The 23,705-nt window shown below is 40.7% G+C and overlaps 1 protein-coding gene across 8 annotated transcripts in view; it reads right to left on the bottom strand.

Annotated features, from left to right (window-relative positions):
* Window positions 1-6,118: 6,118 nt before the first annotated feature.
* Window positions 6,119-23,705, bottom strand: part of txndc16 (thioredoxin domain containing 16) — a 52,145-nt gene continuing 34,558 nt past the window's right edge. For 5 of the 8 annotated variants that reach the window (XM_024436806.2, XM_024436805.2, XM_024436808.2 and 2 more), the window contains 3 exons: window positions 18,060-18,235; window positions 17,456-17,646; window positions 6,119-6,791 (listed from right to left, as the gene is read on the bottom strand). In XM_024436806.2, coding sequence (XP_024292574.2) covers window positions 6,535-6,791; window positions 17,456-17,646; window positions 18,060-18,235 — 624 coding nt within the window. In that variant the 3' untranslated portion in view covers window positions 6,119-6,534. Of the gene's footprint in view, window positions 6,792-16,192; window positions 16,322-17,455; window positions 17,647-18,059; window positions 18,236-22,139; window positions 22,675-22,763; window positions 22,848-23,705 lie in introns of those variants that run through there. The other 3 variants (XM_024436807.2, XM_042329794.1, XM_024436810.2) reach the window with 3 other exon arrangements.

The raw sequence follows: 23,705 nt of genomic DNA, 5'->3' as shown, positions 1-23,705 counted from the left end.
CCAGAACAACAGCAAAATGACCTTGTGAAGATGCTGGAGGAAACAGGTACAAAAGTATCTATATCCACAGTAAAATGAGTCCCATAGACATAACCTAAAAGGCAGCTCAGCAAGTAAGAAGCCACTGCTCCAAAAGCAGACGGTTAACTTTAGCTAGCTATGACAATCGGTTTGTATTGCTAGTACTCTATGGATTGGGATTATAGTTTGTTTCGCAAGCTAACTTTACATGTCTAAACAAAAGACCCCCAGTTAAAACTTGCTGTTAACTAGCTAACGTTAGTTGATGTTAGATGGCTGGCTTGCTATAGCTAACATTAACTTACGTGTATGACCTGAGTTTAACATTAGTGATGTTTTCTCAGAATGGAATTTTGTGTTGCTAGTTACACCCTGTTAGCTAGCTAACTATCTAACATTGAACCAATTTGGTTAACTTTAGCTAGCTATGACAAGCTTGCTGTTAGCTAGCTAGCTGACATTAGATGGCTGGCTGGCTTGCTAGCTAACATTACGTGTATGAACTGTGTGTAGGGATGTTCTCAGAATGCCATTTCGCATCAATTGTATAATAATGCTAAAATATTTGTACATGGAATTTGTTTTTCAGCATCAGTAGAACACGCCTGACTCTCCTCCACCAGTCATATTACCAGGACGCCACCCAGGACACAAACACTTTGGTGGAAAGCTGCTGCCATCCCATGTGACAATAGCAGCAGTGTGGCACCTCCACAAGGAATCGATGGCAACACTTGGTATGTAAAGCATAAACATGTTTTGATTATTTAATTGATCTCCAACATGATTGGCACTACTTTTATTGATCTCACATTATTTATGTGTTTTCCAGAGCTACTTGTAGTCAGGCTGTCTTCCTTCAAGAATCTGTGGAGAAAATTGCTGCCCTGCATGTCAAGCACTAAGCCCAGGACAGACCTGTGCTGGCAGTGCCAGAGGAACAACTATCAGGTCTTCAGATCTGCCAGAAGCTGTTAAATCAGCCAAGCTGAAGAAGCAAGAGCAGCATCTCCTGCTTGTTAAGAGTGCGAGGTCTGTCTACCAGAATATGGTTGTTGACTGCAAGACCACCTATCAAGACCTGCAGTTGTCTCTGGGGGGCCCTACTGAACCAGCAAGCAAAGACATCAGGATGCATTACAGCTTTGATTTTGCTCAACAAGTAAGCAACATTTCCTCCTTTATACTGAAGGACATAGATGGATAGATATACACTCAAAAAAATGTTAGAATATACACTGCTCAAAAAAATAAAGGGAAAACTTAAACAACACAATGTAACTCCAAGTCAATCACACTTCTGTGAAATCAAACTTTCACTTAGGAAGCAACACTGATTGACAATATATTTCACATGCTGTTGTGCAAATGGAATAGACAACAGGTGGAAATTATAGGCATTTAGCAAGACACCCCCAATAAAGGAGTGGTTCTGCAGGTGGTGACCAGACCACTTCTCAGTTCCTATGCTTCCTGGCTGATGTTTTGGTCACTTTTGAATGCTGGCGGTGCTTTCACTCTAGTGGTAGCATGAGATGGAGTCTACAATCCACACAAGTGGCTCAGGTAGTGCAGCTCATCCAGGATGGCACATCAATGCGAGCTGTGGCAAGAAGGTTTGCTGTGTCTGTAAGCGTAGTGTCCAGAGCATGGAGGCGCTACCAGGAGACAGGCCAGTACATCAGGAGACGTGGAGGAGACCGTAGGAGGGCAACAACCCAGCAGCAGGACCGCTTCCTCCGCCTTTGTGCAAGGAGGAGCAGGAGGAGCACTGCCAGAGCCCTACAAAATGACCTCCAGCAAGCCACAAATGTGCATGTGTCTGCTCAAACGGTCAGAAACAGACTCCATGAGGGTAGTATAAGGGCCTGACGTCCACAGGTGGGGGTTGTGCTTACAGCCCAACACCGTGCAGGACGTTTGGCATTTGCCAGAGAACACCAAGATTGGCAAATTCGCCACTGGTGCCCTGTGCTCTTCACAGATGAAAGCAGGTTCACACTGAGCACATGTGACAGACGTGACAGTCTGGAGACGCCGTGGAGAACGTTCTGCTGCCTGCAACATCCTCCAGCATGACCGGTTTGGGTCAGTCATGGTGTGGGGTGGAATTTCTTTGGGGGGCCGCACAGCCCTCCATCTGCTCGCCAGAGGTAGCCGGACTGCCATTAGGTACCGAGATGCGATCCTCAGACCCCTTGTGAGACCATATGCTGGTGCGGTTGGCCCTGGGTTCCTCCTAATGCAAGACAATGCTAGACCTCATGTGGCTGGAGTATGTCAGCAGTTTCTGCAAGAGGAAGGCATTGATGCTATGGACTGGCCCGCCCGTTCCCCAGACCTGAATCCAATTGAGCACATCTGGGACATCATGTCTCGTTCCATCCACCACAGACTGTCCAGGAGTTGGCGGATGCTTTAGTCCAGGTCTGGGAGGAGATCCCTCAGGAGATCATCCGCCACCTCAGGAGCATGCCCAGGCATTGTAGGGAGGTCATACAGGCACGTGGAGGCCACACACACTACTGAGCCTAATTTTGACTTGTTTTAAGGACATTACATCAAAGTTGGATCAGCCTGTAGTGTGGTTGTCCACTTTAATTTTGAGTGTGACTCCAAATCCAGACCTCCACGGGTTGATAAATTTGATTTCCATTGATAAATGTGTGTGATCTTGTTGTCAGCACATTCAACTATGTAAAGAAAAAAGTATTTAATAAGAATATTTAATTCATTCAGATCTAGGATGTGTTATTTTAGTGTTCCCTTTATTTTTTTGAGCAGTGTATTTTTGGCAACTTTCATTCACTACATTCCGAAATAAAATAATGTACTTTTTACTCCATACATTTTCCCTGACTCCCAAAAGTACTCGTTACATTGTTTTAAAAAATGTATTTTCCCGTTATTTTACCAGGTAAGTTGACTGAGAACACGTTCTCATTTACAGCAACGACCTGGGGAATAGTTACAGGGGAGAGGAGGGGGATGAATAAGCAAATTGTAAACTGGGGATTATTAGGTGACCGTTGATGGTTTGAGGGCCAGATTGAGAATTTAGCCAAGACACCAGAGTTAACACCCCTACTCTTATGACAAGGATTCATGGATTCTTTAATGACCTCAGAGTCAGGACACCCGTTTAACGTCCCATCCGAAAGACGGCACCCTACACAGGGCAGTGTCCTCAATCACTGCCCTGGGGCATTGGGATATTTTTAGACCAGAGGAAAGAGTGACTCCTACTTGCCCTCCAACACCACATCCAGCAGCAGCTGGTCTCCCATCCAGGGACTGACCAGGACCAACCCTGCTAGGCTTCAGAATCAAGCCAGCAGTGGTATGCAGGGTGGTATGCTGCTGACATTGTGACAGAAATTGTCCAATTCACACATTAATCAAGAGAACATCCCTGGTCATCCCTACTGCATCTTATCTGGCAGACTCGCTAAACTCAATTGCTTAGTTTGTAAATTAATGTATTGAGTGTTGGAGTGTGCCCCTGGCTAGCCCGTCAAAAAAATATATGGTGCCGTCTGGTTTGCTTAATATAAGGATTTTTAAATTATTTATACTTTTACATTTGAGCAATTCCATTTACTTTTGATACTTTATTTTTAGAACCAAATACTTTGACTTTACATTAAGTAGTATTTTACTGGGTGACTTTTATGGGAGTAATTTTCTATTAAGGTATCTTTACATTTACTCAAGTATGACAATGTAGTACTTTTTCCACCACTGGATGCGGCTAGGGGTTATAGTATTTCTTTCACATGACCCATCAATTTAGACAAGTGTGTCTGAGTGTCATCTAATATTTATTAAATATTTTCATCTGGACACTTTATTACGTGGAACTTATCCTTAATTGTAGGCTACTACTTTTACAACTTTTAGTCTTTACTACACTACTCATTGTTTAGCACATGACCTCACATGTGAATCCTTAAAGAGATGGATGGGGCGTGAACAATTCTGAATAGGTGTAGACAAAGGAGAGCTCTCCAGTAGGTACCAAAAATTCAAAGGCCCATTTCTCAAAAGTGAGTTTACAAGTTTATCTATTTTCAAAGCAGAATTACTTTCCCATTGCATTTTAGAGGAACAGTGTGTGATATGCCATTTTGTAGCTCTGAGTCTACTTTTATCCAATGTAAAAAACACAATTTCAAATTTTGCGACATAAGACTGATTTGAGCCGGTTGGTCACATTTGTGCATCCATAGCTTTCTCAGTCATCATTATTCACGCTTCATTCGGGATTATCCTTAATCATGGTAGCATCCACATTCATGTGAAAGTGTTTAGAAACATTATATTCTTTAATTACAATAAAAGTGCCCCCAAAAAGGACATATGTAGATTGTGTATAGATGCAGGAAATGAGCTTTAGTTGCCCTCCAAAAATCTGAGGGAGGACCCCAGACAGGTTATGCCCCCCCATTTCTAAAACCAAAGTTGTGCCAGTCTAGAAACAATATTGAAAGAGTATAAAAATTAAAAATAAAATCTACTTCTGTTCATTGTTCACTAGTGTAGTGAACGTGAGTGTTTAGAGAAAGCCAAACCGTACCTTACTTTCAGGGTGAGTAACCGTCTAACATCAAGTTGTAACATAATTAACTATTCCATTAAGTATAAATACAATCTGTGAATATATATACAGTCGGTGAATATACAAACTCAGCAAAAAAAGAAATGGCCCTTTTTCAGGACTCTCTCTTTCAAAGATAATTTGTAAAAATCCAAATAACTTCACAGATCTTCATTGTAAATGATGTGATGGTCAGATTCGTATTTATCGTCGAAGGAATGAGCGTTACACCGAGGCGCGTACTAATGGAGCGGGATCGATTTGGAGGTGGATGGTCTTTCATGGTCTGGGGCGGTGTGTCACAGCATCATCGGACTGAGCTAGTTGTCATTGCAGGCAATCTCAACGCTGTGCGTTACAGGGAAGACATCCTCCTCTCTCATGTGGTACCCTTCCTGCAGGCTCACCCTGACATGACCCTCCAGCATGACAATGCCACACTGCTCATTCTGTGCGTGATTTCCTGCAAGACAGGAATGTCAGTGTTCTGCCATGGCCAGCGAAGAGCCTGGATCTCAATCCCATTGAGCACGTCTAGGACCTGTTTGGTTGGAGGGTGAGGGCCATTCCCCCCAGAAACTTGCAGGTCCTTTGGTGGAAGAGTGGGGTAACATCTCACAGCAAGAACTGGCAAATCTGGTGCAGTCCATGAGGATGAGATGTACTGCTGTACTTAATGCAGCTGGTGGCCACAACAGATACTGCCTGTTACTTTTGATTTTGACCCCCCCCTTTTTTGTTCAGGGACACATATTTCCATTTCTGTTGGTCACATGTCTGTGGAACTTGTTCAGTTTATGTCTCAGTTGTTGAATCTTGTTATGGTCATACAAATATTTACACATGTTAAGTTGGCTGAAAATAAACGCAGTTGACAGTGAGAGGACGTTTCTTTTTTTGCTGAGTTTATGTACATACATAATACCAGTCAAAAGTATGGACACCTCATTCCAGGGTTTTTCTTTATTTTTACTATTTTCTACACTATGAAATAACACATATGGAATAATGTAGTAACACCAAAGTGTTAAACAAATCAAAATATATTTTATATTTGAGAATCTTCAAAGTAGCCACCCTTTGCCTTGATGACAACTTTGCACACTTGGCATTCTCTCAAACAGCTTCACGAGGTAGTCACCTGGAATGCATTTCAATTATCCATATCTGCAGCACTCTACCAATCAGGCCTTTATGATACTGGCCAGATGAAAGCTACTCCTCAGTAAAAGTCACATGAAAACCTGCTCCAGAGCGCTCAGGACCTGACTAGGGTAAAGTTTCACCTTCTAACAGAACAATGACCCTAAGCCAAGACATTGCAGGAGTGGCTTCAGGACAAGTCTTTGAATGTCCTTGAGTGGCACAGCCACAGCCCAGACTTGAACATCTCTGGAGAGACCTGAAAATAGCTGTGCAGTGACACTCCCCTTCCAACCTGAAAGAGCTTGACAGGATCTGCAGAGAAGAATGGGAGAACCTCCCCAAAATGCAGGTGTGCCAAGCTTGTAGTGTCATACTGTACCCAAGAAGACTGGAGGCTGTAATCGCTGCAAAAGGTGCTTCAACAAAGTACTGAGTAAAGGGTCTAAATATTTATGCTAATGTATTTTTTGTGTGGCTATAATGTCTAAAAACCTGTTTTTGCTTTGTCATTATGGGGTATTGTGTGTAGATTGATGAGGAATAAGGCTGTAATATAACAAAATGTGGAAAAAGACAAGGGGTGTGAATACTTTCCCAATGCACTGTAAAACAGCTAAACCACATACTAGGAGGCTCAGTGGATCTCACAGCCCATAAAGCGATCACTATCTAATAGCTTCAGTGTAGCTTATCTGTTAGAGGTGAATCTGATCAAAGCGGTCATTGGTTTCCTCCAGCTTTCAGAGGTCAGGGCTGCTGCTCTATCCCCCTCATAGCTCAGAGTGGTGGTGAGATGTCTGTGGAGGCTTGGTGGTGGGTGACCCTTGGGGGTCGTGTGCTCCAGTTCGGGCTTGTCTTTCACCACCACCACTGCTGCTCTTCTCTTTCTCTCCCTCTGCTCTCTCAATCCGGTTTGTTTTTGTCTTAGCGCTCCTCTGGGAGGCATAGCCCGGTACTTCCTGGTCCATGACGGACAGGAAATCGTAGAAGGGCATGGAGGGCATCCATTTCTCATCCACAATAACACCTGGGTGGGGGAGAGAGAGAAGAACAGAAGCAGAACCTGTTTAGAAAGCACCATACTCAAATAGTAGAACACAAAAACCTGAAGGAACAGAAACAAGAAAAAGCTCAAGAAATCTGTAAAACAGTAAACTAACCCATGAAAAGATGTGCTAGGGGTTGTTTTTTGAGAGCATACAGTAACCTTATAATAGAACAAACTTACTCAGGCTGGTTATAGGCAGACTATCACATTCCACCTATACAGTAGCCCATATATCCTATTTAAAAAAGGATTGAATACAAGCAGATCATTTGGTTCCATTTCTACCTACCTACATACAGTTGAAGTCGGAAGTTTACATACACTTAGGTTGGAGTTATTAAAACTCGTTTTCAACCACTCCACAAATTTCTTGTTAACAAACAATAGTTTTGGCAAGTCGGTTAGGACATCTTAGTGAATGACAAGTCATTTTTCCAACAATAGTTTACAGATTATTTCACTATCACAATTCCAGTGGGTCAGAAGTTTACATACACTAAATTGACTGTGCCTTTAAACAGCTTGGAAAATTCCAGAAAATGATGTCATGGCTATAGAAGCTTATGATAGGCTAATTGACATAATTTGAGTCAATGTGGATGTATTTCAAGGCCTACCTTCAAACTCAGTGCCTCTTTGCTTGACATCATGGGAAAATCAAAATAAATCAGCCAAGACCTCATATAAAAATGGGTAGACCTCCACAAATATGGTTCATCATTGGGAGCAATTTCCAAAGGCCTGAAGGTACCACATTCATCTGTACAAACAATAGTATGCAAGTCTAAATACCATGGGACCACACAGCCGTCATACCTCTCAGGAAGGAGACGCGTTCAGTCTCCTAGAAATGAACGTATTTTGGTGCGAAAAGTGCAAATCAATCCCAGAACAACAGCAAAGGACCTTGTGAAGATGCTGGAGGAAACAGGTACAAAAGTACCTATAAAATCTATAAAACTAGTCCTATATCGACATAACCTGAAAGGCAGCTCAGCAAGGAAGGAGCCCCTGCTCCAAAGCCGCCATAAAAAATTATGGGTGAAAAGTATGATGAACCCCATTATCTGTGTATAAGAATATACAGATGAAGGCCCCTATTTGGGGAGAGTGAATGTTTGTTCACACATACAGTACCAATCAAAAGTTGACATACCTACTCATTCCAGGGTTTCTCTTCATTTTTACTACTTTCTGTTATTCTACATTGTAGAATAACAGTGAAGACATCAACTATCATATAACATGGAATCATGTAGTAACCCAAAAAGTGTTTTATACATTTATTTTAGACTTCAAAGTATCCACCCTTTTCCTTGATGACAGCATTGCACATCCTTGGCATTCTCTCAACCAGCTTATTGAGGTAGTCACCTGTAATGCATTTAAATTAACAGATGTGTCTTCCTAAAAGTTCATTTGTGGAATTTCTTTAATTCTTAATGCGTTTGAGCCAATCAGTTGTGTTGTGACAAGAAGATAGCCCAATTTGGTAAAAGACCAAGTCCATATTATGGCAAGAACAGCTCAAATAAGCAAAGAGAAATGACAGTCCATCATTACTTAAAGACATGAAGGTCAGCCAATCCAGAAAATTCCAAACTTTCAACGTTTCTTCAAGTCGCAAAAACCATCAAGCACTATGATGAAACTGTCTATCACGAGGACCACCACAGGAAATGAAGACCCAGATCCTCTGCTGCAGAGGATACTACGTTCATTAGAGTTACCAGCCTCAAAAATTGCAGCCCAAATAAATGCGTCACGGAGTTCAAGTAACATCAGCTGTTCAGAGGAGACTGCGTGAATCAGGCCTTCTTGGTTTGCTGCAAAGAAAGGACACCAACAATAAGAAGAGACTTGCTTGGCCAAGAGACACGAGCAATGGATAGACTGGTGGAAATCTGAGATTTTGGGGATTTTTTTGGTTCCAACCGCTGTGTCTTTGAGACACAGAGTAGGTGAATGAATGATCTCTGCATGTATGGTTCCCAATGTGAAGCATGGAGGAGGTGGTGTGATGACGTGGGGATGCTTTGCTGGTGACACGGTCAGTGATTTCTTTAGAATTCAAGGCACACTTAACCATCATGGCCACCACAGCATCCTGCAGCGCTACGCCATTCCATCTGGTTTGTGCTCAATGGAACTATAATTTCTTTTTCAACAGGACAATGACCAAACACGCCTCCAGGCTGTGTAAGGGATTTTTGACCAAGGAGAAGCGTGAGGGTGCTGCATCAAATTATCTGGCCTCCACAATCACCTGACCTCAACCCAATTGAGATGGTTTGGGATAAGTTGGTCCACAGAGTAAAGGAAAATCAGCCAACAAGTGCTCAGCATATGTGGGAATTCCTTTAAGACTGTTGGAAAAACATTCCTCATTAAGCTGGTTGAGAGAATGCCAAGAGTGTGCAAAGCTGTCAAAGGCAAGGGGTGGCTACTTTGAAGAATCTAAAATATATTTTGATTTTTTTTCAAGTGAAATAATACCATGTTATTGTTTGAGAGTGTGCAGTTTTGAACATGAAAAGTTAAACAAATTAGGCACATTTGGGCAGTCTTGATACAATGTTTTGAACATAAATGCAATGTTTCATCAGTCTAAAACTTTGCACATGCACTGCTGCCATCTAGTGGGCAAAATTTAATTTGCTGCTGGGCTGTAATAATACATTATGGCCTTTCTCTTGCATTTCAAAGATGGTACAAAAACAAAACTTTTTTTCTCTCTTTGTATTATCTTACACCATATCTATTGTGTTATATTCTCCTACATTCCATTCACATTTCCACAAACTTCAAAGTGTTTCCTTTCAAATGGTACCAAGAATATGCATATCCTTGGCCTGTTAGATTTGGGTATGTCATTTTAGACGAAAATAGAAAAGGTGCGGATCCACTTTTTTGGTTACTACATGATTCCATGTGTTATCTCATAGTTTTGATATCTTCACTATTACTTTACAATGTAGAAAACAGTGAAAATAAAAAAAACTTGAATGAGTAGGTGTGTCCAAACTTGACTGGTACTGTATGTAGAATACCTAAGTACCCTTTTCCACTAAATAGATGGAGAAGGAACACCTGTGAGAAGGGGAACGGTTCTAGCCTGGGTACCAGTCGGTTTCTGCCCTCTTGTGAACTACTTATGTAATTGTCATGCCAAATAGTCTGGCCTTTTGGCAATCTCATCCTTCAATAGTGTATAAGAGCTCAGATAAAGCTGTGACTTATGTGGATGATGTTAAAAATATTTATTGGTCTGATGTGATTAACAAGGAGCATGCCGACGCTGCACTTGATGAATTTATGAAATTGCTTCTTCAAATACTGATAAAAATGCACCTGTTAAGAAACCGCCTGTTAGAACTGTTAAGGCTCCATGGATTGATGAGGAATTTAACAATTGTATTGTTGAAAGAGATGGGGGGGTGGCTAATATGTCTGGCTGCACATCTGACTGGCTTACTTACTGCAAATTGAGAAATGATGTGACTGAACTCAACAAAAACAAGAATAAACTGTATTATGAAGCCAAGATCAATGATATAAAGAATTATGGAAAACAACTTGAGTAGTTTAAATTGAATTATGGGCAGAAAGACAAATTCAACTCCTTTCATCAATTCAGATTGCTTATTCATCACACAACCATTTGATGTTGCCAATTATTTTAATGATTACTTCATTGGCAAAGTGGGCAAACTTAGGCAGGAAATGCCAACAATGAGCAGTGAGCCATCATGCATAAAACAAACTAATAATGAAAGAAAAGCATTACAAGTTTGAATTTTGTAAAGTTAGTGGGAGAGGTGAAAAAATGATTTATCGATCAACAATGACAAACCTGCTGGCATTGACAACTTAGATGGAAAGCAACTGAGGATGGTAAAGCTGACTATTGCCAGTCCTTTATGTCATATCTTTAATCTGAGCCTAGAAGAAAGTATTTGTCCTCAGGCCTGGAGGGAAGCCAAAGTAATTCTGCTACCCAAGGGTGGTAAAGCGGCCTTTACTGGCTCTATCAGCAGACCTATAAGCCTACTGCCAGCTCTTAGCAAACTGTTGGAAATAAATTGTGTTTGACAAATTTTAACAGACTTTCAGCATGCTTATAGAGAAGGGCACCCAACATGTACTGTACAGATGGCTGATGATTGGTTGGAAGAAATTGATAAGAAGATTTGTGGGAGCTGTACTGTTAGATTTCAGTGCAGCCTTTGAAGTAATTTACCATAACCTGTTGTTGAAAATAACTTGTGTTATGGCTTTTCAACCTCTGAATCCATGATATGGCAGCGCTATCTAATAGAACTCAAAGGGTTTTCGTTAATGGAAGCTTCTCTAATGTCAAACCTGTAAAGTGTGGTGTACCGCAGGGCAGCTCTCTAGGCCCTCTACTCTTTTCTATTTTTACCAATGACCTGCCACTTTGCATTAAACAAAAAATGTGTATCCTTGTATGCTGATGAGTCAACCATATACGCATCAGCAACCACAGCTAATGATGTCACAAACCTTTAACAAAGAGTTTCAGTCCATTTTGGAATGGGTGGCCAGTAATAAACTAGTCCTGAACATCTCTAAAACTAAGAGCATTGTATTTGGTACAAATTATTCTAAGTTCTAGACCTCAACTGAATCTGGTAATGAATGGTGTGGCTGTTGAACAAGTTGAGGAGACTCAAATCTAAGGTAATGCCAAGTAATTTAAAAACTGTCATGATCAAAACATATAGATTCAATGGTTGCAGAGATGGGGGGAGGTCTGTCTGTGATGAAGATATGTTTTTTTGACACCACACTACAAAAACCAAGTTCTGCAGGCTCTAGTTTTGTCTAATCTTGATTATTGTCCAGTCATGTAGTCAAGTGCTCCAAGGAAAGACCTATTTAAGCTGCAGCTGGCCCAGAACAGAGCCGCACGCCTTGCTCTTCATTGTAATCAGAGGGCTGATATAAATACAATGCATGGCAGTCTCTCTTGGCTAAGAGTGGAGGAGAGAGTGACTGCATCACTAATTTTTATAAAGAAACATTGTGTTGAAAATCCAAAATTGTTTGCATAGTCAACTTACACACACACACACACACACACGTCTTTTCACAGTCCCCAAATCCAGAACAAATTCAAGAAAGCATACAGTATTACATAGCCATTATTGCATGGAACTCCGTTCCATCTCATATTGCTCAAATAAACAGCAAACCTGTTTTTTTTAAAACTAAGCAAAACCTCACGACACCTCTCCCCTATTTGGTCTAGATAGTTTGTGTGCATGTATTTATATGTAGGCTACGCGTGTGCCTTTGACAAAAACATGTTTTAATGTAGTTCTGTCCTTCTGAGTTCTGAGCTGTTCTGTATTATGTCATGTCTCAGGTTTTGTGTGAACCCCAGGAAGAGTAGCTGTTGCTTTTGTGGCAGCTGATGGGCATCCTAATAAAATACCAAATATGCAGCTGGGTTTTAGTGCAAGGTCACGGATAGGTTGCTGAACATAAGGAATAATTCCATGAAAACATGTGGAACTTCAATTTAGAATTAGATTCTCCACTGGCGCTCCGAAATAGATACAGCAGAAGAAAAAGTCTAAAATGACCAGCAGGATCAAACACCAGATACAGATAAAGTTAAAGGGATAGTTCACTTAACATGCAAATTGCATCACAGTTTTTGCTCTGTACTGAAAGTTCTCTATCTTTAAAACTTGACTACCGACATGCACACTTTTTTAGGGTTGTATTAACAACAAATAAAATCGTCTTTGAGTGACCTATACCTTTAAGAGAGAAGGGTACAATTCATGTTAATAATAACACCACCACATTGTGTTCTAGAAAAGTGCTATATACACCCAGACGCTTATGTGATAGCCTGTACACTTTTGTAGCACTAAAAGTAAGGGCTTGACCCTTCACAGATAATACTCATGATCTATATATACAGTCAGATCCAAAATTATTGGCACCCTTGATAAAGAGGAGCAAAAAATACTGTTCAAAATAAATAATACAAATACTGAGCTATATTGATTGTATGGTCAAAAACATGGGAACATTATATTTTATACTAATTCAATTGCTCAGAGAGATTTTGTTCAACAAAATGTATTTTTTTAATCTAGAAAATATATTGGCACCCGTTTTCAATAATCTATAACCCTCTCCTTGCGGATAAGGGAAGGGGGATATCTAGTCAGTTGTACAACTGAATGCCATCAACTGAAATGTGTCTCCCGCATGATTCAGAGGTGCGGGGGGCTGCCTTAAATCGACAACGTCTTTGGGGCCCGGGGAACAGTGTCAGCTCAGATAACAGACCTGGGTTCAAATACTACCAGGCACCTCAATTACCTTTCATTAAAATGTCAAAAAGTATTCAGATAACCTTTGTTGTTTCATATAAACAAGTAGTTGAATATTGAAATGCATTTGAAAATACTATTTGGAAGGTATTGCCATGTATTTACAATTACTTCAAATACATACAGTATCGTTGGAAGTATTTGAAAGAATTTTTAAAATAATACTTGGTATGTATTTGAAAATAATTCTGAATGTACATTATTTCAAATGAAACCAACAACTCTTATACATGAATGTTACTTTTCTGCATATGCGTCCGTTTTCCAACACCAAACCCACCACTGGTGTGCGTGGCCTAAGAGCTCGATTTTCATGTCATCTGACCATATCAGCATATCAAAAAAATACCTCATATCTACTGTAAAATTTGGTGATGGATCTTTGATGTTATGGGACTATTTGCCTGGTCTTGAGGCCCTTGTTAAGATCAACGGCATCATGAACATTACCAAGTACCAGGACATTTTAGCCAAAAACCTTCTATTTAAAAAAAATATATATTTAAAAAAACTTTACTTAACAGGGCAAGTCAGTTAAGAACAAATTCTTATTTACAATGACGGCCTACCCCGGACGACGCTGGGCCAATTGTGAGCCGCCCTATGGGACTCCCAATCACAGCCTAGATTTGAACCAGGGACTGTAGTGACGCCTCTTGCACTGAAATGCAGTGCCTTAAGGCTCCCGAGTGGCGCAACGGTCTAACAATAACCCCAAGCACATCAAATGCTTAACTGACCACAAAAATCAACATTTTGCAATGGTCATCTCAGTCTCCGGACTAGAACCACATTGACAACCTGTGGTTTGAATTGAAGAGAGCAGTTCAGAAGTGCAGACAAAGGATATCAATGACCAGGAAAGATTCTGTATGGAGGAATGGTCTAAGATCCCTCAAATATTCTCCAATATCAAACATTTTAGAAAAAAAAGCTCAGTGTCGTTATCCTTGCAAAGGGAGGGTGTTGGAGTATTGAAAACAGGTGAGCCAATAATTGTGGTGCCTATCTTTGAGATTTGTTTTATTATTTGTTAAACCAAAATCTGAGCAATTTGTATTAGTATAAAATATTCACTTTTTTTGTTGTTGCATACAATATAGTTCAGTGTTATTTATTTTTGTATTTTTGCATTATATACAACTTATATATACAGCTTTTACAGCAGTTACTTAATATGGGGCCAATTCCATCTTCCATTTCCATGCTTACAGAGAGAGTGACTAAGAGACTTTGTGGCTGTCTCAAGGAAATGGACAATAAAGTAATCATCTTCATTGTGTGGTGAGTGGAATGCATAAGCCGTCAATGTGTAGAGAGGGGTAAAACATGAGCCAAAAATCCACTCTACTGTCATTTCAGGCTTTAGTGGGATTGGGCTGGTCTTTGACAGTAACCGTCTGAGTACATGACATTTACAACAATACAATGCTTGAATTACACAATAAAGTCAGGTTGTGTACATTATCACCTGGTCGACCATGAAAGGAGTCATTTTTTCACCTTGCCAATGGGTGCAGATCCTAGACATGAGAGGCATGCCATCAACCAGAGGGTTGCCCTTTCAAATCACAGGTCTGTCTGAAAAATGTGCTGGTATCAAATCCTAGATGCCATCTCCTGCATTTTGGCTCATCTCCGGCTCAAAACTCTTCTCGCTGTGTGTGTGTGTTTTTCAAAGAGTTGGGATGAAGCAGAGTCAAATGTTCAGCTCTGTGATAAAATGGACAATGATCATTGTGTGGAGAGTTGAATGCATTAGCAGTTAATGCGTAGCGAGAGAGGGGAGAAACATGAGCCAACACACTACTGTCAAATCAGGCTTTGGTGGGATTGAGCTCATCTTTGAAAGTAACTGTAAAATGTAATGTACTTAGACAATGAGTCAATGCTTGAATTACACAGAGTAATGATGCAGGTTTTGTGCATTATTGCCTGTTCGACTGAAAGGTCAAATTTACAGTCGGAATTGATACAAGCCACTTTGTCAACCTGCCAATGGGTGTAGATCCTAGAGGTTAAATAGGGGTGCCAGCAACAAGAGGTACTGAAAAAAATCTACTGGTAGGGGTAGCTGGTATCAAATCCTGAAGGCCATCTCCTACTGTTGTTCCCTTGAGCAAGGCATTTAACATAAACTGCTCCATGGTCTCCTTACCATGACTGACCCTGTGCTCCAACCTCTCAAATGTGAGTGTGTCTAGAAGGGGTTGAAATAAAACAAGACATTTCCATATGATATGGCATTAGCCATCAATGCATAGAGAGGAGAGAAATGTGAGCCAATGACCCACTCTACTGTCAATTCAGGCTTTAGTGGGATTGGGCTTGCCTTTGAAAGCAACTGTAAATGTCATATACTCAGACTGAGACAATGGGTCTGTTTGAATTACACATAAATGAGGAGAAGCCAAGATATATGCACAGGTTGTGTGCATTATCACCTGGTCGAGCTTGAAAGGAGTCATTTACCATACTCTCAATGGGTTTGGATCCCTCTGGTAAATGCAAGGAGTTTGGTGGGAAAGACCTCGGATTTGTTCGGGAGGGTGAAATGTTACCAAACGTCCAGACAGAAATGTATTGTATAGAGCAGACTGGTTCAGTTTGTGGAATTGGGAGTAGTGTCAGCTCTAGACATCGCAGCGCTATCTGCAACGGTGTACAGAACTTCGGTGTATAGATTTTTTTCTAAACGATATTTCCACATTTCGTAACTGAACAAAATGTTAATACGGCTCAAACCCCAAATCAAAATGTAAGATACAGTAAGCTTGGTATAGAAACACGAGTATTATAAGATGTCCTAACAGTAAATGTACCTTTCCGTCAAAGTTTAACAACCGTATTACTGAACCACTGTAATTGATGTCTATAGGGTTTCTGATTATGATAGATGAATAAAAACTCTCGAGTCAGCTCCAGAAAATAAAAAACATCAACATGGTCTAAACGTCGAACACTTCAAGTTGACGAATGATGTGCTTCTCCAGACAGAGAAAGCGCAGGGTGGTGTTCATTAGTGCACGTAATGCAAAACATTAACATTTTGGAACAGTAAACAAAAAACAAGCGTTTATTGGACAACTCTAGGTAGGCCATCCCTGTTTCAGTCCGTTTTCTTCCATTGGATGCCTAATGAACACAAACCAGAAAGAGGGGGCATTAGCCTGAAAAGAACCTCAATCTATGGTGAGTGCTGTATGATGACAGGACTATAACTGGCAACCATCAGACACAATTAAGAGATACAGTTCCCTCCAGAGACAGAGGAAGTGGATTAGAAGCGTCTCAGGAAAACACCCGCCTTCCTCTACTGTACTTCCTTCATTTCAGCTTCCCCTGTCACTAGAAGTGGAATAACTAAAATAAAAACTTGACGCCTAGTCTTTGGAGGTTTGTCGATGAGTGTGCATTTTGGGTAGAAACCAGCAAGGCATCAGTCTGTCACACACATATACAATACTAATCTGCCCACAAAACAAAAGCAATTGGATTAGCTCAAAAAGGCACTGGAGAAAGAGGTTTGAATGAATTAATAAATAGAGGTGATCTCATGAATGGTGGTGACAGATGGAGCTGTGTGGTACAATACTCAGACAGGACACCGCCACCTGAGATTACAGACTCTTGGCAAAGACTCAATTGACAAAAAAGCAAATACAGTACGTACACAGAATGGCTTGAATGACACAATCAGGAAAAAGACCAGAAGATCGGCCTACTCCATTATTCACTGACCCATACAGTAGAGAATGGGAAATGTATGTGATTATGTTGATTAATAGGTTGTGTTGACATGATTACATAGATTATGTGTGTGATCTGGAGAATGTGATGCAATGCACACTTTCTGTGCATGAAGACAAAGTACCATCTCTTCTCAACACAACCAGATATGCCTAGATTTGCATATGTAGCACAACACTTCTATACACAAGTAATACATATGGGCAGTGGTGAATGAAATAACTGATGTTGGGAATGTGCAAATAGGAGCTGGTAGTCAGAGCCTTCAACTTGCAGCCATGGCAGCAGGGCTGTGACCCCCTTAAAGGCCAGAAACTGCAGGTGCAAATGCAGCATTCGTCAATCATCATAGAGTGCACTTCCATATGGGGAAGTAAAGTACAAGTTTAAAGTTATTTTTCTTTAATTGTTCTTTGCTGATACTTATTTCTAACAGTGGTCATTTGTCACTGCCAGTGTAAAGTGTGTAAATCAAGGAGACACTGTACCAACCAAGTACGTTAACAACCCCCCCCATACCTGCAGGTGGTTCTTCACCATCCTCCACTCTCTGCAGCCACTGCAGAATGGGCTGTACCATTAAGGGTCTGCCAGTGGGGTAGTGGAAGACCTCTCCTCCTGTGGCCAGCTGGGAGACCACCAGGGCAGGAAGCAGGGGCAGGAAACCCAGGTATGCCTCCAGGACAGCCTTACCTGCAGGGGTACGACCCCTGGAACACACAAGATACCCCTCAACACAAAAATACACCCTGCATTCACTGGTTTTTCCATCCAACCATGACTCAGTCAATGAGCTGAGATTCAATTCAAAGACAAAAGTAAAACACAATCCGTGTTGAAAATAGTGGGTCATTGGCAGAAAACAGAGTTGAAAAGACAATGGAGTTATAAAACCCCAATTCTGAATTATACTTTGCCTTGAAACAGTATATTGAAATGTTCCTCCCAAGTGGACGACAAGATAAAGAAAATGATGAACATTTAATGCTAATGCCACTAGAACTAAACCTTTCTGTTACATAAGTGGGCTATGGCTGCCTTGCCCTGAACTGTGTGTTCCCGACACTCTGAAACCTACTGCAACCCTTCATTGACGTGGGACACGTAATACTCCGGTACATACAGGTGGATCCAGCAGGGCAGGTAGGGGTTGAGCAGTCCTGTGTTCAGCAGACTCCTCATATCATCCAATACTCTCTTGTTCCCTTTCCTCCCACTCTCCTCTTCTCCCACAAAGAGCAGCAGAAGTTTTTTTTTAACCTCCAGATACAGGGGCAGGTTCTCCACTGTCAATTCTGGCTGGAAGGGGTACAGAGAGGGCAAAAAAAGGTGATCAATGAGAAATACAATGTGTTGCAAAAGAATTCATCCTCCTTGGATTTTATTTTGTTACAAAGTGGGATTAAAATGTATGTGTCATTCTTTTGTCCACAATCTACACAAAATAGAACATTTTTAAATATTAATAAAACTATATCACACACACACATACAGTTGATGTCAGAAGTTTACATACACCTTAGCCAAATGCATTTAAACTCAGTTTTTCACCATTCCTGACATTTCATCCTAGTAAATATTCAGTTTTATGTCCTTCCTGAGCGGTATGACGGCTGCGTGGTCCCATGGTGTTTATACTTGTGCACTATTGTTTGTGCAGATGAATGTGGTACCTTGAGGCGTTTGAAAATAGCTGAGGATGAACCAGACTTGTGGAGGTCTACAATTTTGTTTGAGGTCTTGGCTGATTACTTTTTATTTTCCCATGATGTCAAGCAAAGAGGCACTGAGTTTGAAGGTAGGCCTTGAAATACATCCACAGGTACACCTCCAATTGACTCAAATGATGTCAATCAGAAGCTTCTAAAGCCATGACATTTTCTGGAATTTTCCAAGCTGTTTAAAGGCACAGTCAACTAAGTCTATGTAAACTCCTTACCCACTGGAATTGTAATTAAGTGAAATAATCTGTCTGTAAACAATTGTTGGAAAACTGGCTTGTGTCATGCACAAAGTAGATGTCCTAACTGACTTGCCAAAACTATAGTTTGTTAATTAACAAGAAATTTGTGGAGTGGTGGAAAAATTAGTTTTAATGACACCAACCTAAGTGTATGTAAACTTCTGACTTCAACTGTACACACACACACACACACACACACACATATTAGTCGTTGCACAAGTACTCAGCTCCTTTGTTTAGGCCTAAATTTTGGCTTAAATCACATACGTTATATGGAAAATGATAGGGGTTGAAATGATTTTTGAATGACTAAGAGAACATTTTGAAAGCTCAAAGAAGGTCAGCCATTGGTAGATGGGTAAAAACAATAACAAATCAGACATTGAATATCACTTTTTTTTAACTCCCCAATTTCATGGTATCCAATTGGTAGTTACAGTCTTGTCTCATCGCTGCAACTCCGGTACGGACTAGGGAGAGCCGAAGGCCGAGAGCCGTACGTCATCCGAAACACAACCCAACCAAGCTGCACTGCTTCAAGACACAATGCCCACTTAACCCGGAAGCCAGCTGCACCAACGTGTCGGAGGAAACACTGTACACCTGGTGACCGTGGCAGCGTGCACTGCACCCAGCCCGCCACAGGAGTCACTAGTGCACGATGGGACAAGGACATCCCTGCCAGCCAAACCCTCCCCTAACCCGGACGATGCTGGACCAATTGTGCACCGTCTCATGGGTCTCCAGGTCGCGGCCGGCTGCGACAGAGCCTGGACTCGAACCAAGAATCTCTAGTGGCCTTAGACCACTGCGCCACTCAGGAGGCCCTGAATGTCTCTTTAAGCATGGTCAAGTTAATAATTGTGCTGTGGATTATGTTTTAAACTACCCAGACAAAGATAACCGTCGTTCTTCACTGAGCTGTAGGATAGGAAGGAAACTGCTCAGGGATGTTACAATGAGGCCGTGGGTGATTTTAAAACAGAGTTCAATGGCAGATAACTGTGGATGGATCAACATTGCAGTGACTTCACAATAAGTACATACATTTTTATTTATTTAACTAGGCAAGTCAGTTAAGAACAAATTCTTATTTTCAATGACAGCCTAGGAACAGTGGGTTAACTGCCTTGTTCAGAGTTTTTTACCATGTCAGCTCAGGGATTTGATCTTGCAACCTTCCAGTTACTAGTCCAACACTAACCACTAGGCTACCTGCCTACCCATGACAGAGTGAAAGGAAGAATACAAATATAGAGAACATGCATCTTGTAAGCAACAAGGCACTAAAGTAATATTACAAAAAAAAAAAAAAAGGAATACACTTTCTGGCCGAAATGCAAAGCCTTATGGTTGGGGCAAATCCAACACATCACACTGAGTAACTGCAGCCTTATTTTCAAGCATGTTGGTGGCTGCTTCATGGGATGGGTATTCTTGACATCAGCATATCCAGGATAAAAATAAACGGGATGGCACTAAGCAAAGGCAAAATCCTAGAGGAAAACCTGCTTCAGTCTCATTTACACTAGACACTGGGAGAGGAATTCACCTCCGCCGGACAATAACCTGCAACAGAAGGCCAAACCTACACTGGAATTGTTTATCAAGAAGCAATGGTGTAATGTACTTAGGTAAAAATACAACCTTTTTGTGTTTGTATCTGTACTTAATTTATATTTGACAACTTTTACTTCACTACATTCCTAAAGAATGTAATGTACTTTTTACTCCATACATTTTCCCTGGAACCCAAAAGTACTCATTACATTTTGAATGCTTAGCAGGACAGGAAAATGGTCCAATTCACACACTTATCAAGGGAACATCCCTAGTCATCCCTAAGGTCTCTGATCTGACATACTCAAAACACAAATGCTTAATTTGTAAATGATAGTGTGCCCCTGGCTATCCGAAAAGAAAAAAGAAAATTGTGCTGTCTGGTTTGCTTAAGAGAAGGAATGTGTAATGATTTTACTTTTAATACTGATAGGTTTGGTTTCTGAGCTTTATATTATTAATCATTAGGTTTAATAGACATGAAGGGAGCCATCGGTAAGCTTGGGAAGGGCTGAGTGCAGGGAAAACAAATCACAAGTAGCAGTACTGATAAGGGGAGGAACCGTGTAAGGCCCATATCACTCAGCTCTCTGCAATAATGATGCAATGTTTAGTGATAAGGAGGAGACTCCACCCAAAGTGTGGTATTGATACTACCATGAGTAAAACCATGTTTTTGTCTAATGCAGCTGTATTGACCCTCTGGGCAGAATAAACTTTGTTTAAAGCTTTCCTAGTGTCTGTTGAGTTTGTACTCTGAAAATTAGAACCTAACAATACTTAAGTACATTTAAAACCAAATACTTTTACTCAAGTACTTTTTTACTGGGTGACTCACTTTTACTCAAGTATAACAATTGAGTAATTTTCCCACCACTGCCAGGAAGACATTGCATTTTCCAAGTTACAGTTTTGACTTAAATCTGCTGGAAAATGGAAAGACTTGAAAATTGCCATCAAGCCACAATCCAACATCTTCAAAGAGCTTAAAAAAAAATAGTAGTTACAGTTTTGAATGAAATAGAGTTGAAAATTAAGAAATTGAAAATTGAGAGGTGACTCTGGGATGCTGACCTTCTAGGCAGAGTTACAAAGAAAAAGCCATATCTCAGACTGGCCAATAAAAAAAAAAAAAGATTAAGATGGATAAAAGAACACAGACACTGGACAGAGAAACTGCCTAGAAGGCCAGCATCCCAGAGTTGCCTCTTCACTGTTGACATTGAGACTGGTGTTTTGCGGGTACTATTTAATGAAGCTGCCAGTTGGACTTGTACATTAGTGTCTAGTTTGAGAAACGGACGCCTCACTTGTCCCCTTGCGTAGTTGTGCACCGGGGCATGCCACTCCTCTTTCTAATCTAGTTAGAGCCAGTTTGCACTGTTCTGTGAAGGGAGTGGTACACAGCGTTGTACAAGATCTTCAGTATCTTGGCAATTTCTCACATGGAATCGCCTTCATTTCTGAGAACAAGAATAGAGTGAGTTTCAGAAGAAAGTTCTTTGTTTGTGGCCATTTTGAGCCTGTAATCAAACCCACAAATGCTCAGACACGCAATTACTCTAAAGGCCAGTTTTATTGCTTCTTTAAATCTAAATTTTTCAGCTGTGCTATCACTTCAAAAGGGTTTTCTAATGATCAATTAGCTAATCAAGTTTCTCATTTTAAAAGGCTAACACAACGTGCCATTGGAACATAGGAGTGATGGTTGCTGATAATGGTCCTCTGTACGCCTATGTAGATATTCCATTTTTTTAATTTTAAAATCAGCTGTTTCCAGTAACAAAGGTCATTTTCAACATTGAATGTCCACACAGATTTTATGATCAATTTGATGCCATTTTAAATGGACAAAGAAAAATTGCTTTTCTTTCAAAAACAAGGACATTTCTAAGTGACCCCAAACATTTGAACGGTAGTATATGTTGAGTCTGCCTGTCGGAGGTGGAGTTCCAGAGCTCACAGGTGTGCCTGGCATGGATTGTGACTCCATCTCGTTCCTCGCCCTCTTCAACTGTGTCATTTACCGCCGACTCTCCATCAATGCCGCCTGGCTCTGGACCAATGCATCAGCTGTTGCCTGTATCTCTGTCAGATAATGTTTCTCTTTCTGCTGGTGTGCCTTCAATGACTCGATCTCGGTCTTCAAAGTTTGAATCTGATCCATGTGCACCTTCATCAGATGAGCAGAATGGCCCCCATCGATTACAGTGGCCTATGATAGAAACGGTAGATCAATTAAGAATTAAAAGTGACTCCAACACAAATGCTGTGCACATATTTTAAGAATCTAGCAAAACTAACTGCTTTCTTGGCAATCATGCGTTTTTCTGATGCGGCCTGTTGTCCAGCCCTTTGTCCACATTTCTCAAGGGATGGTTGTATGCTCTGCAAAAACATCATGTTTTTAGTACACAATTATTTGTTTATTTAACCTTCATTTAAACTATTTTATTACACAGTATGCCTACACAATGATAGGCTATATACATTTTTTTATTAAGAAAATGCACTGAAGGCAAAATACCTTTAGTTTTGGTGATCCTCTCAGGGCCGGCTCATTTCCTACTGTCCTAACCCTGGAACGGGTAGCACCATAAAAATAAGCTGGTTTGAGGAAAACAATGTGTGTTCTCTTTGCTCAAAGTCACTTTTTTTAATAAACAGCTGAATAGTAACTGTGTTAAGGGTGGAGTTGGGGCCGGGGTGAGGAGTACTGGAAAGGTGTGACTTTTATAGGCCATAAGTATACAGCAGAACGCCAATTCTCCTCACTTTGACTATGCTGTAACAGTGTTGCACCATGACCAGGATTTCTATTAATTTAAGTGAGCAGATTAGGGCTTTCAGGAGGAACGGAAAATCTAGTACAGCTAATAAAGTATTTTTTTAATCAATTAGTATATTTGAGTTTAACCACAATATTTGCTGTATTATTTGTTCTGTCTTTTCTGGTGGATTAAACTGAAATTGCAACCAACTTTCTATTGCTTGTTTAAAACAATATTTTGTTTTCAAATAACCTGAAGTGAATGAGAAAAAAGGCCATTCTTGAACATGGGGTTATTTACTAATTTGTAAATAAAGCCAGTTTGTTATTCTGTTTTTAGAGGGAGAGACACCCGCAAATTACCTCTAAATCTCACAGCATAATCTTTTAGTTGAGCAACCACTGTAGGGTGGCCGGAAATACTCTGTTAAGTACTCGTAAATGAGATGCCATACTGGGAACGCTTTTGTAATCTT

The sequence above is a fragment of the Oncorhynchus tshawytscha genome, linkage group LG11 (assembly GCF_018296145.1).
Source record: "Oncorhynchus tshawytscha isolate Ot180627B linkage group LG11, Otsh_v2.0, whole genome shotgun sequence".
In the NCBI taxonomy this organism is placed as follows: Eukaryota; Metazoa; Chordata; class Actinopteri; order Salmoniformes; family Salmonidae; genus Oncorhynchus; species Oncorhynchus tshawytscha.
This window is presented reverse-complemented; position numbering and strand designations above follow the sequence as displayed.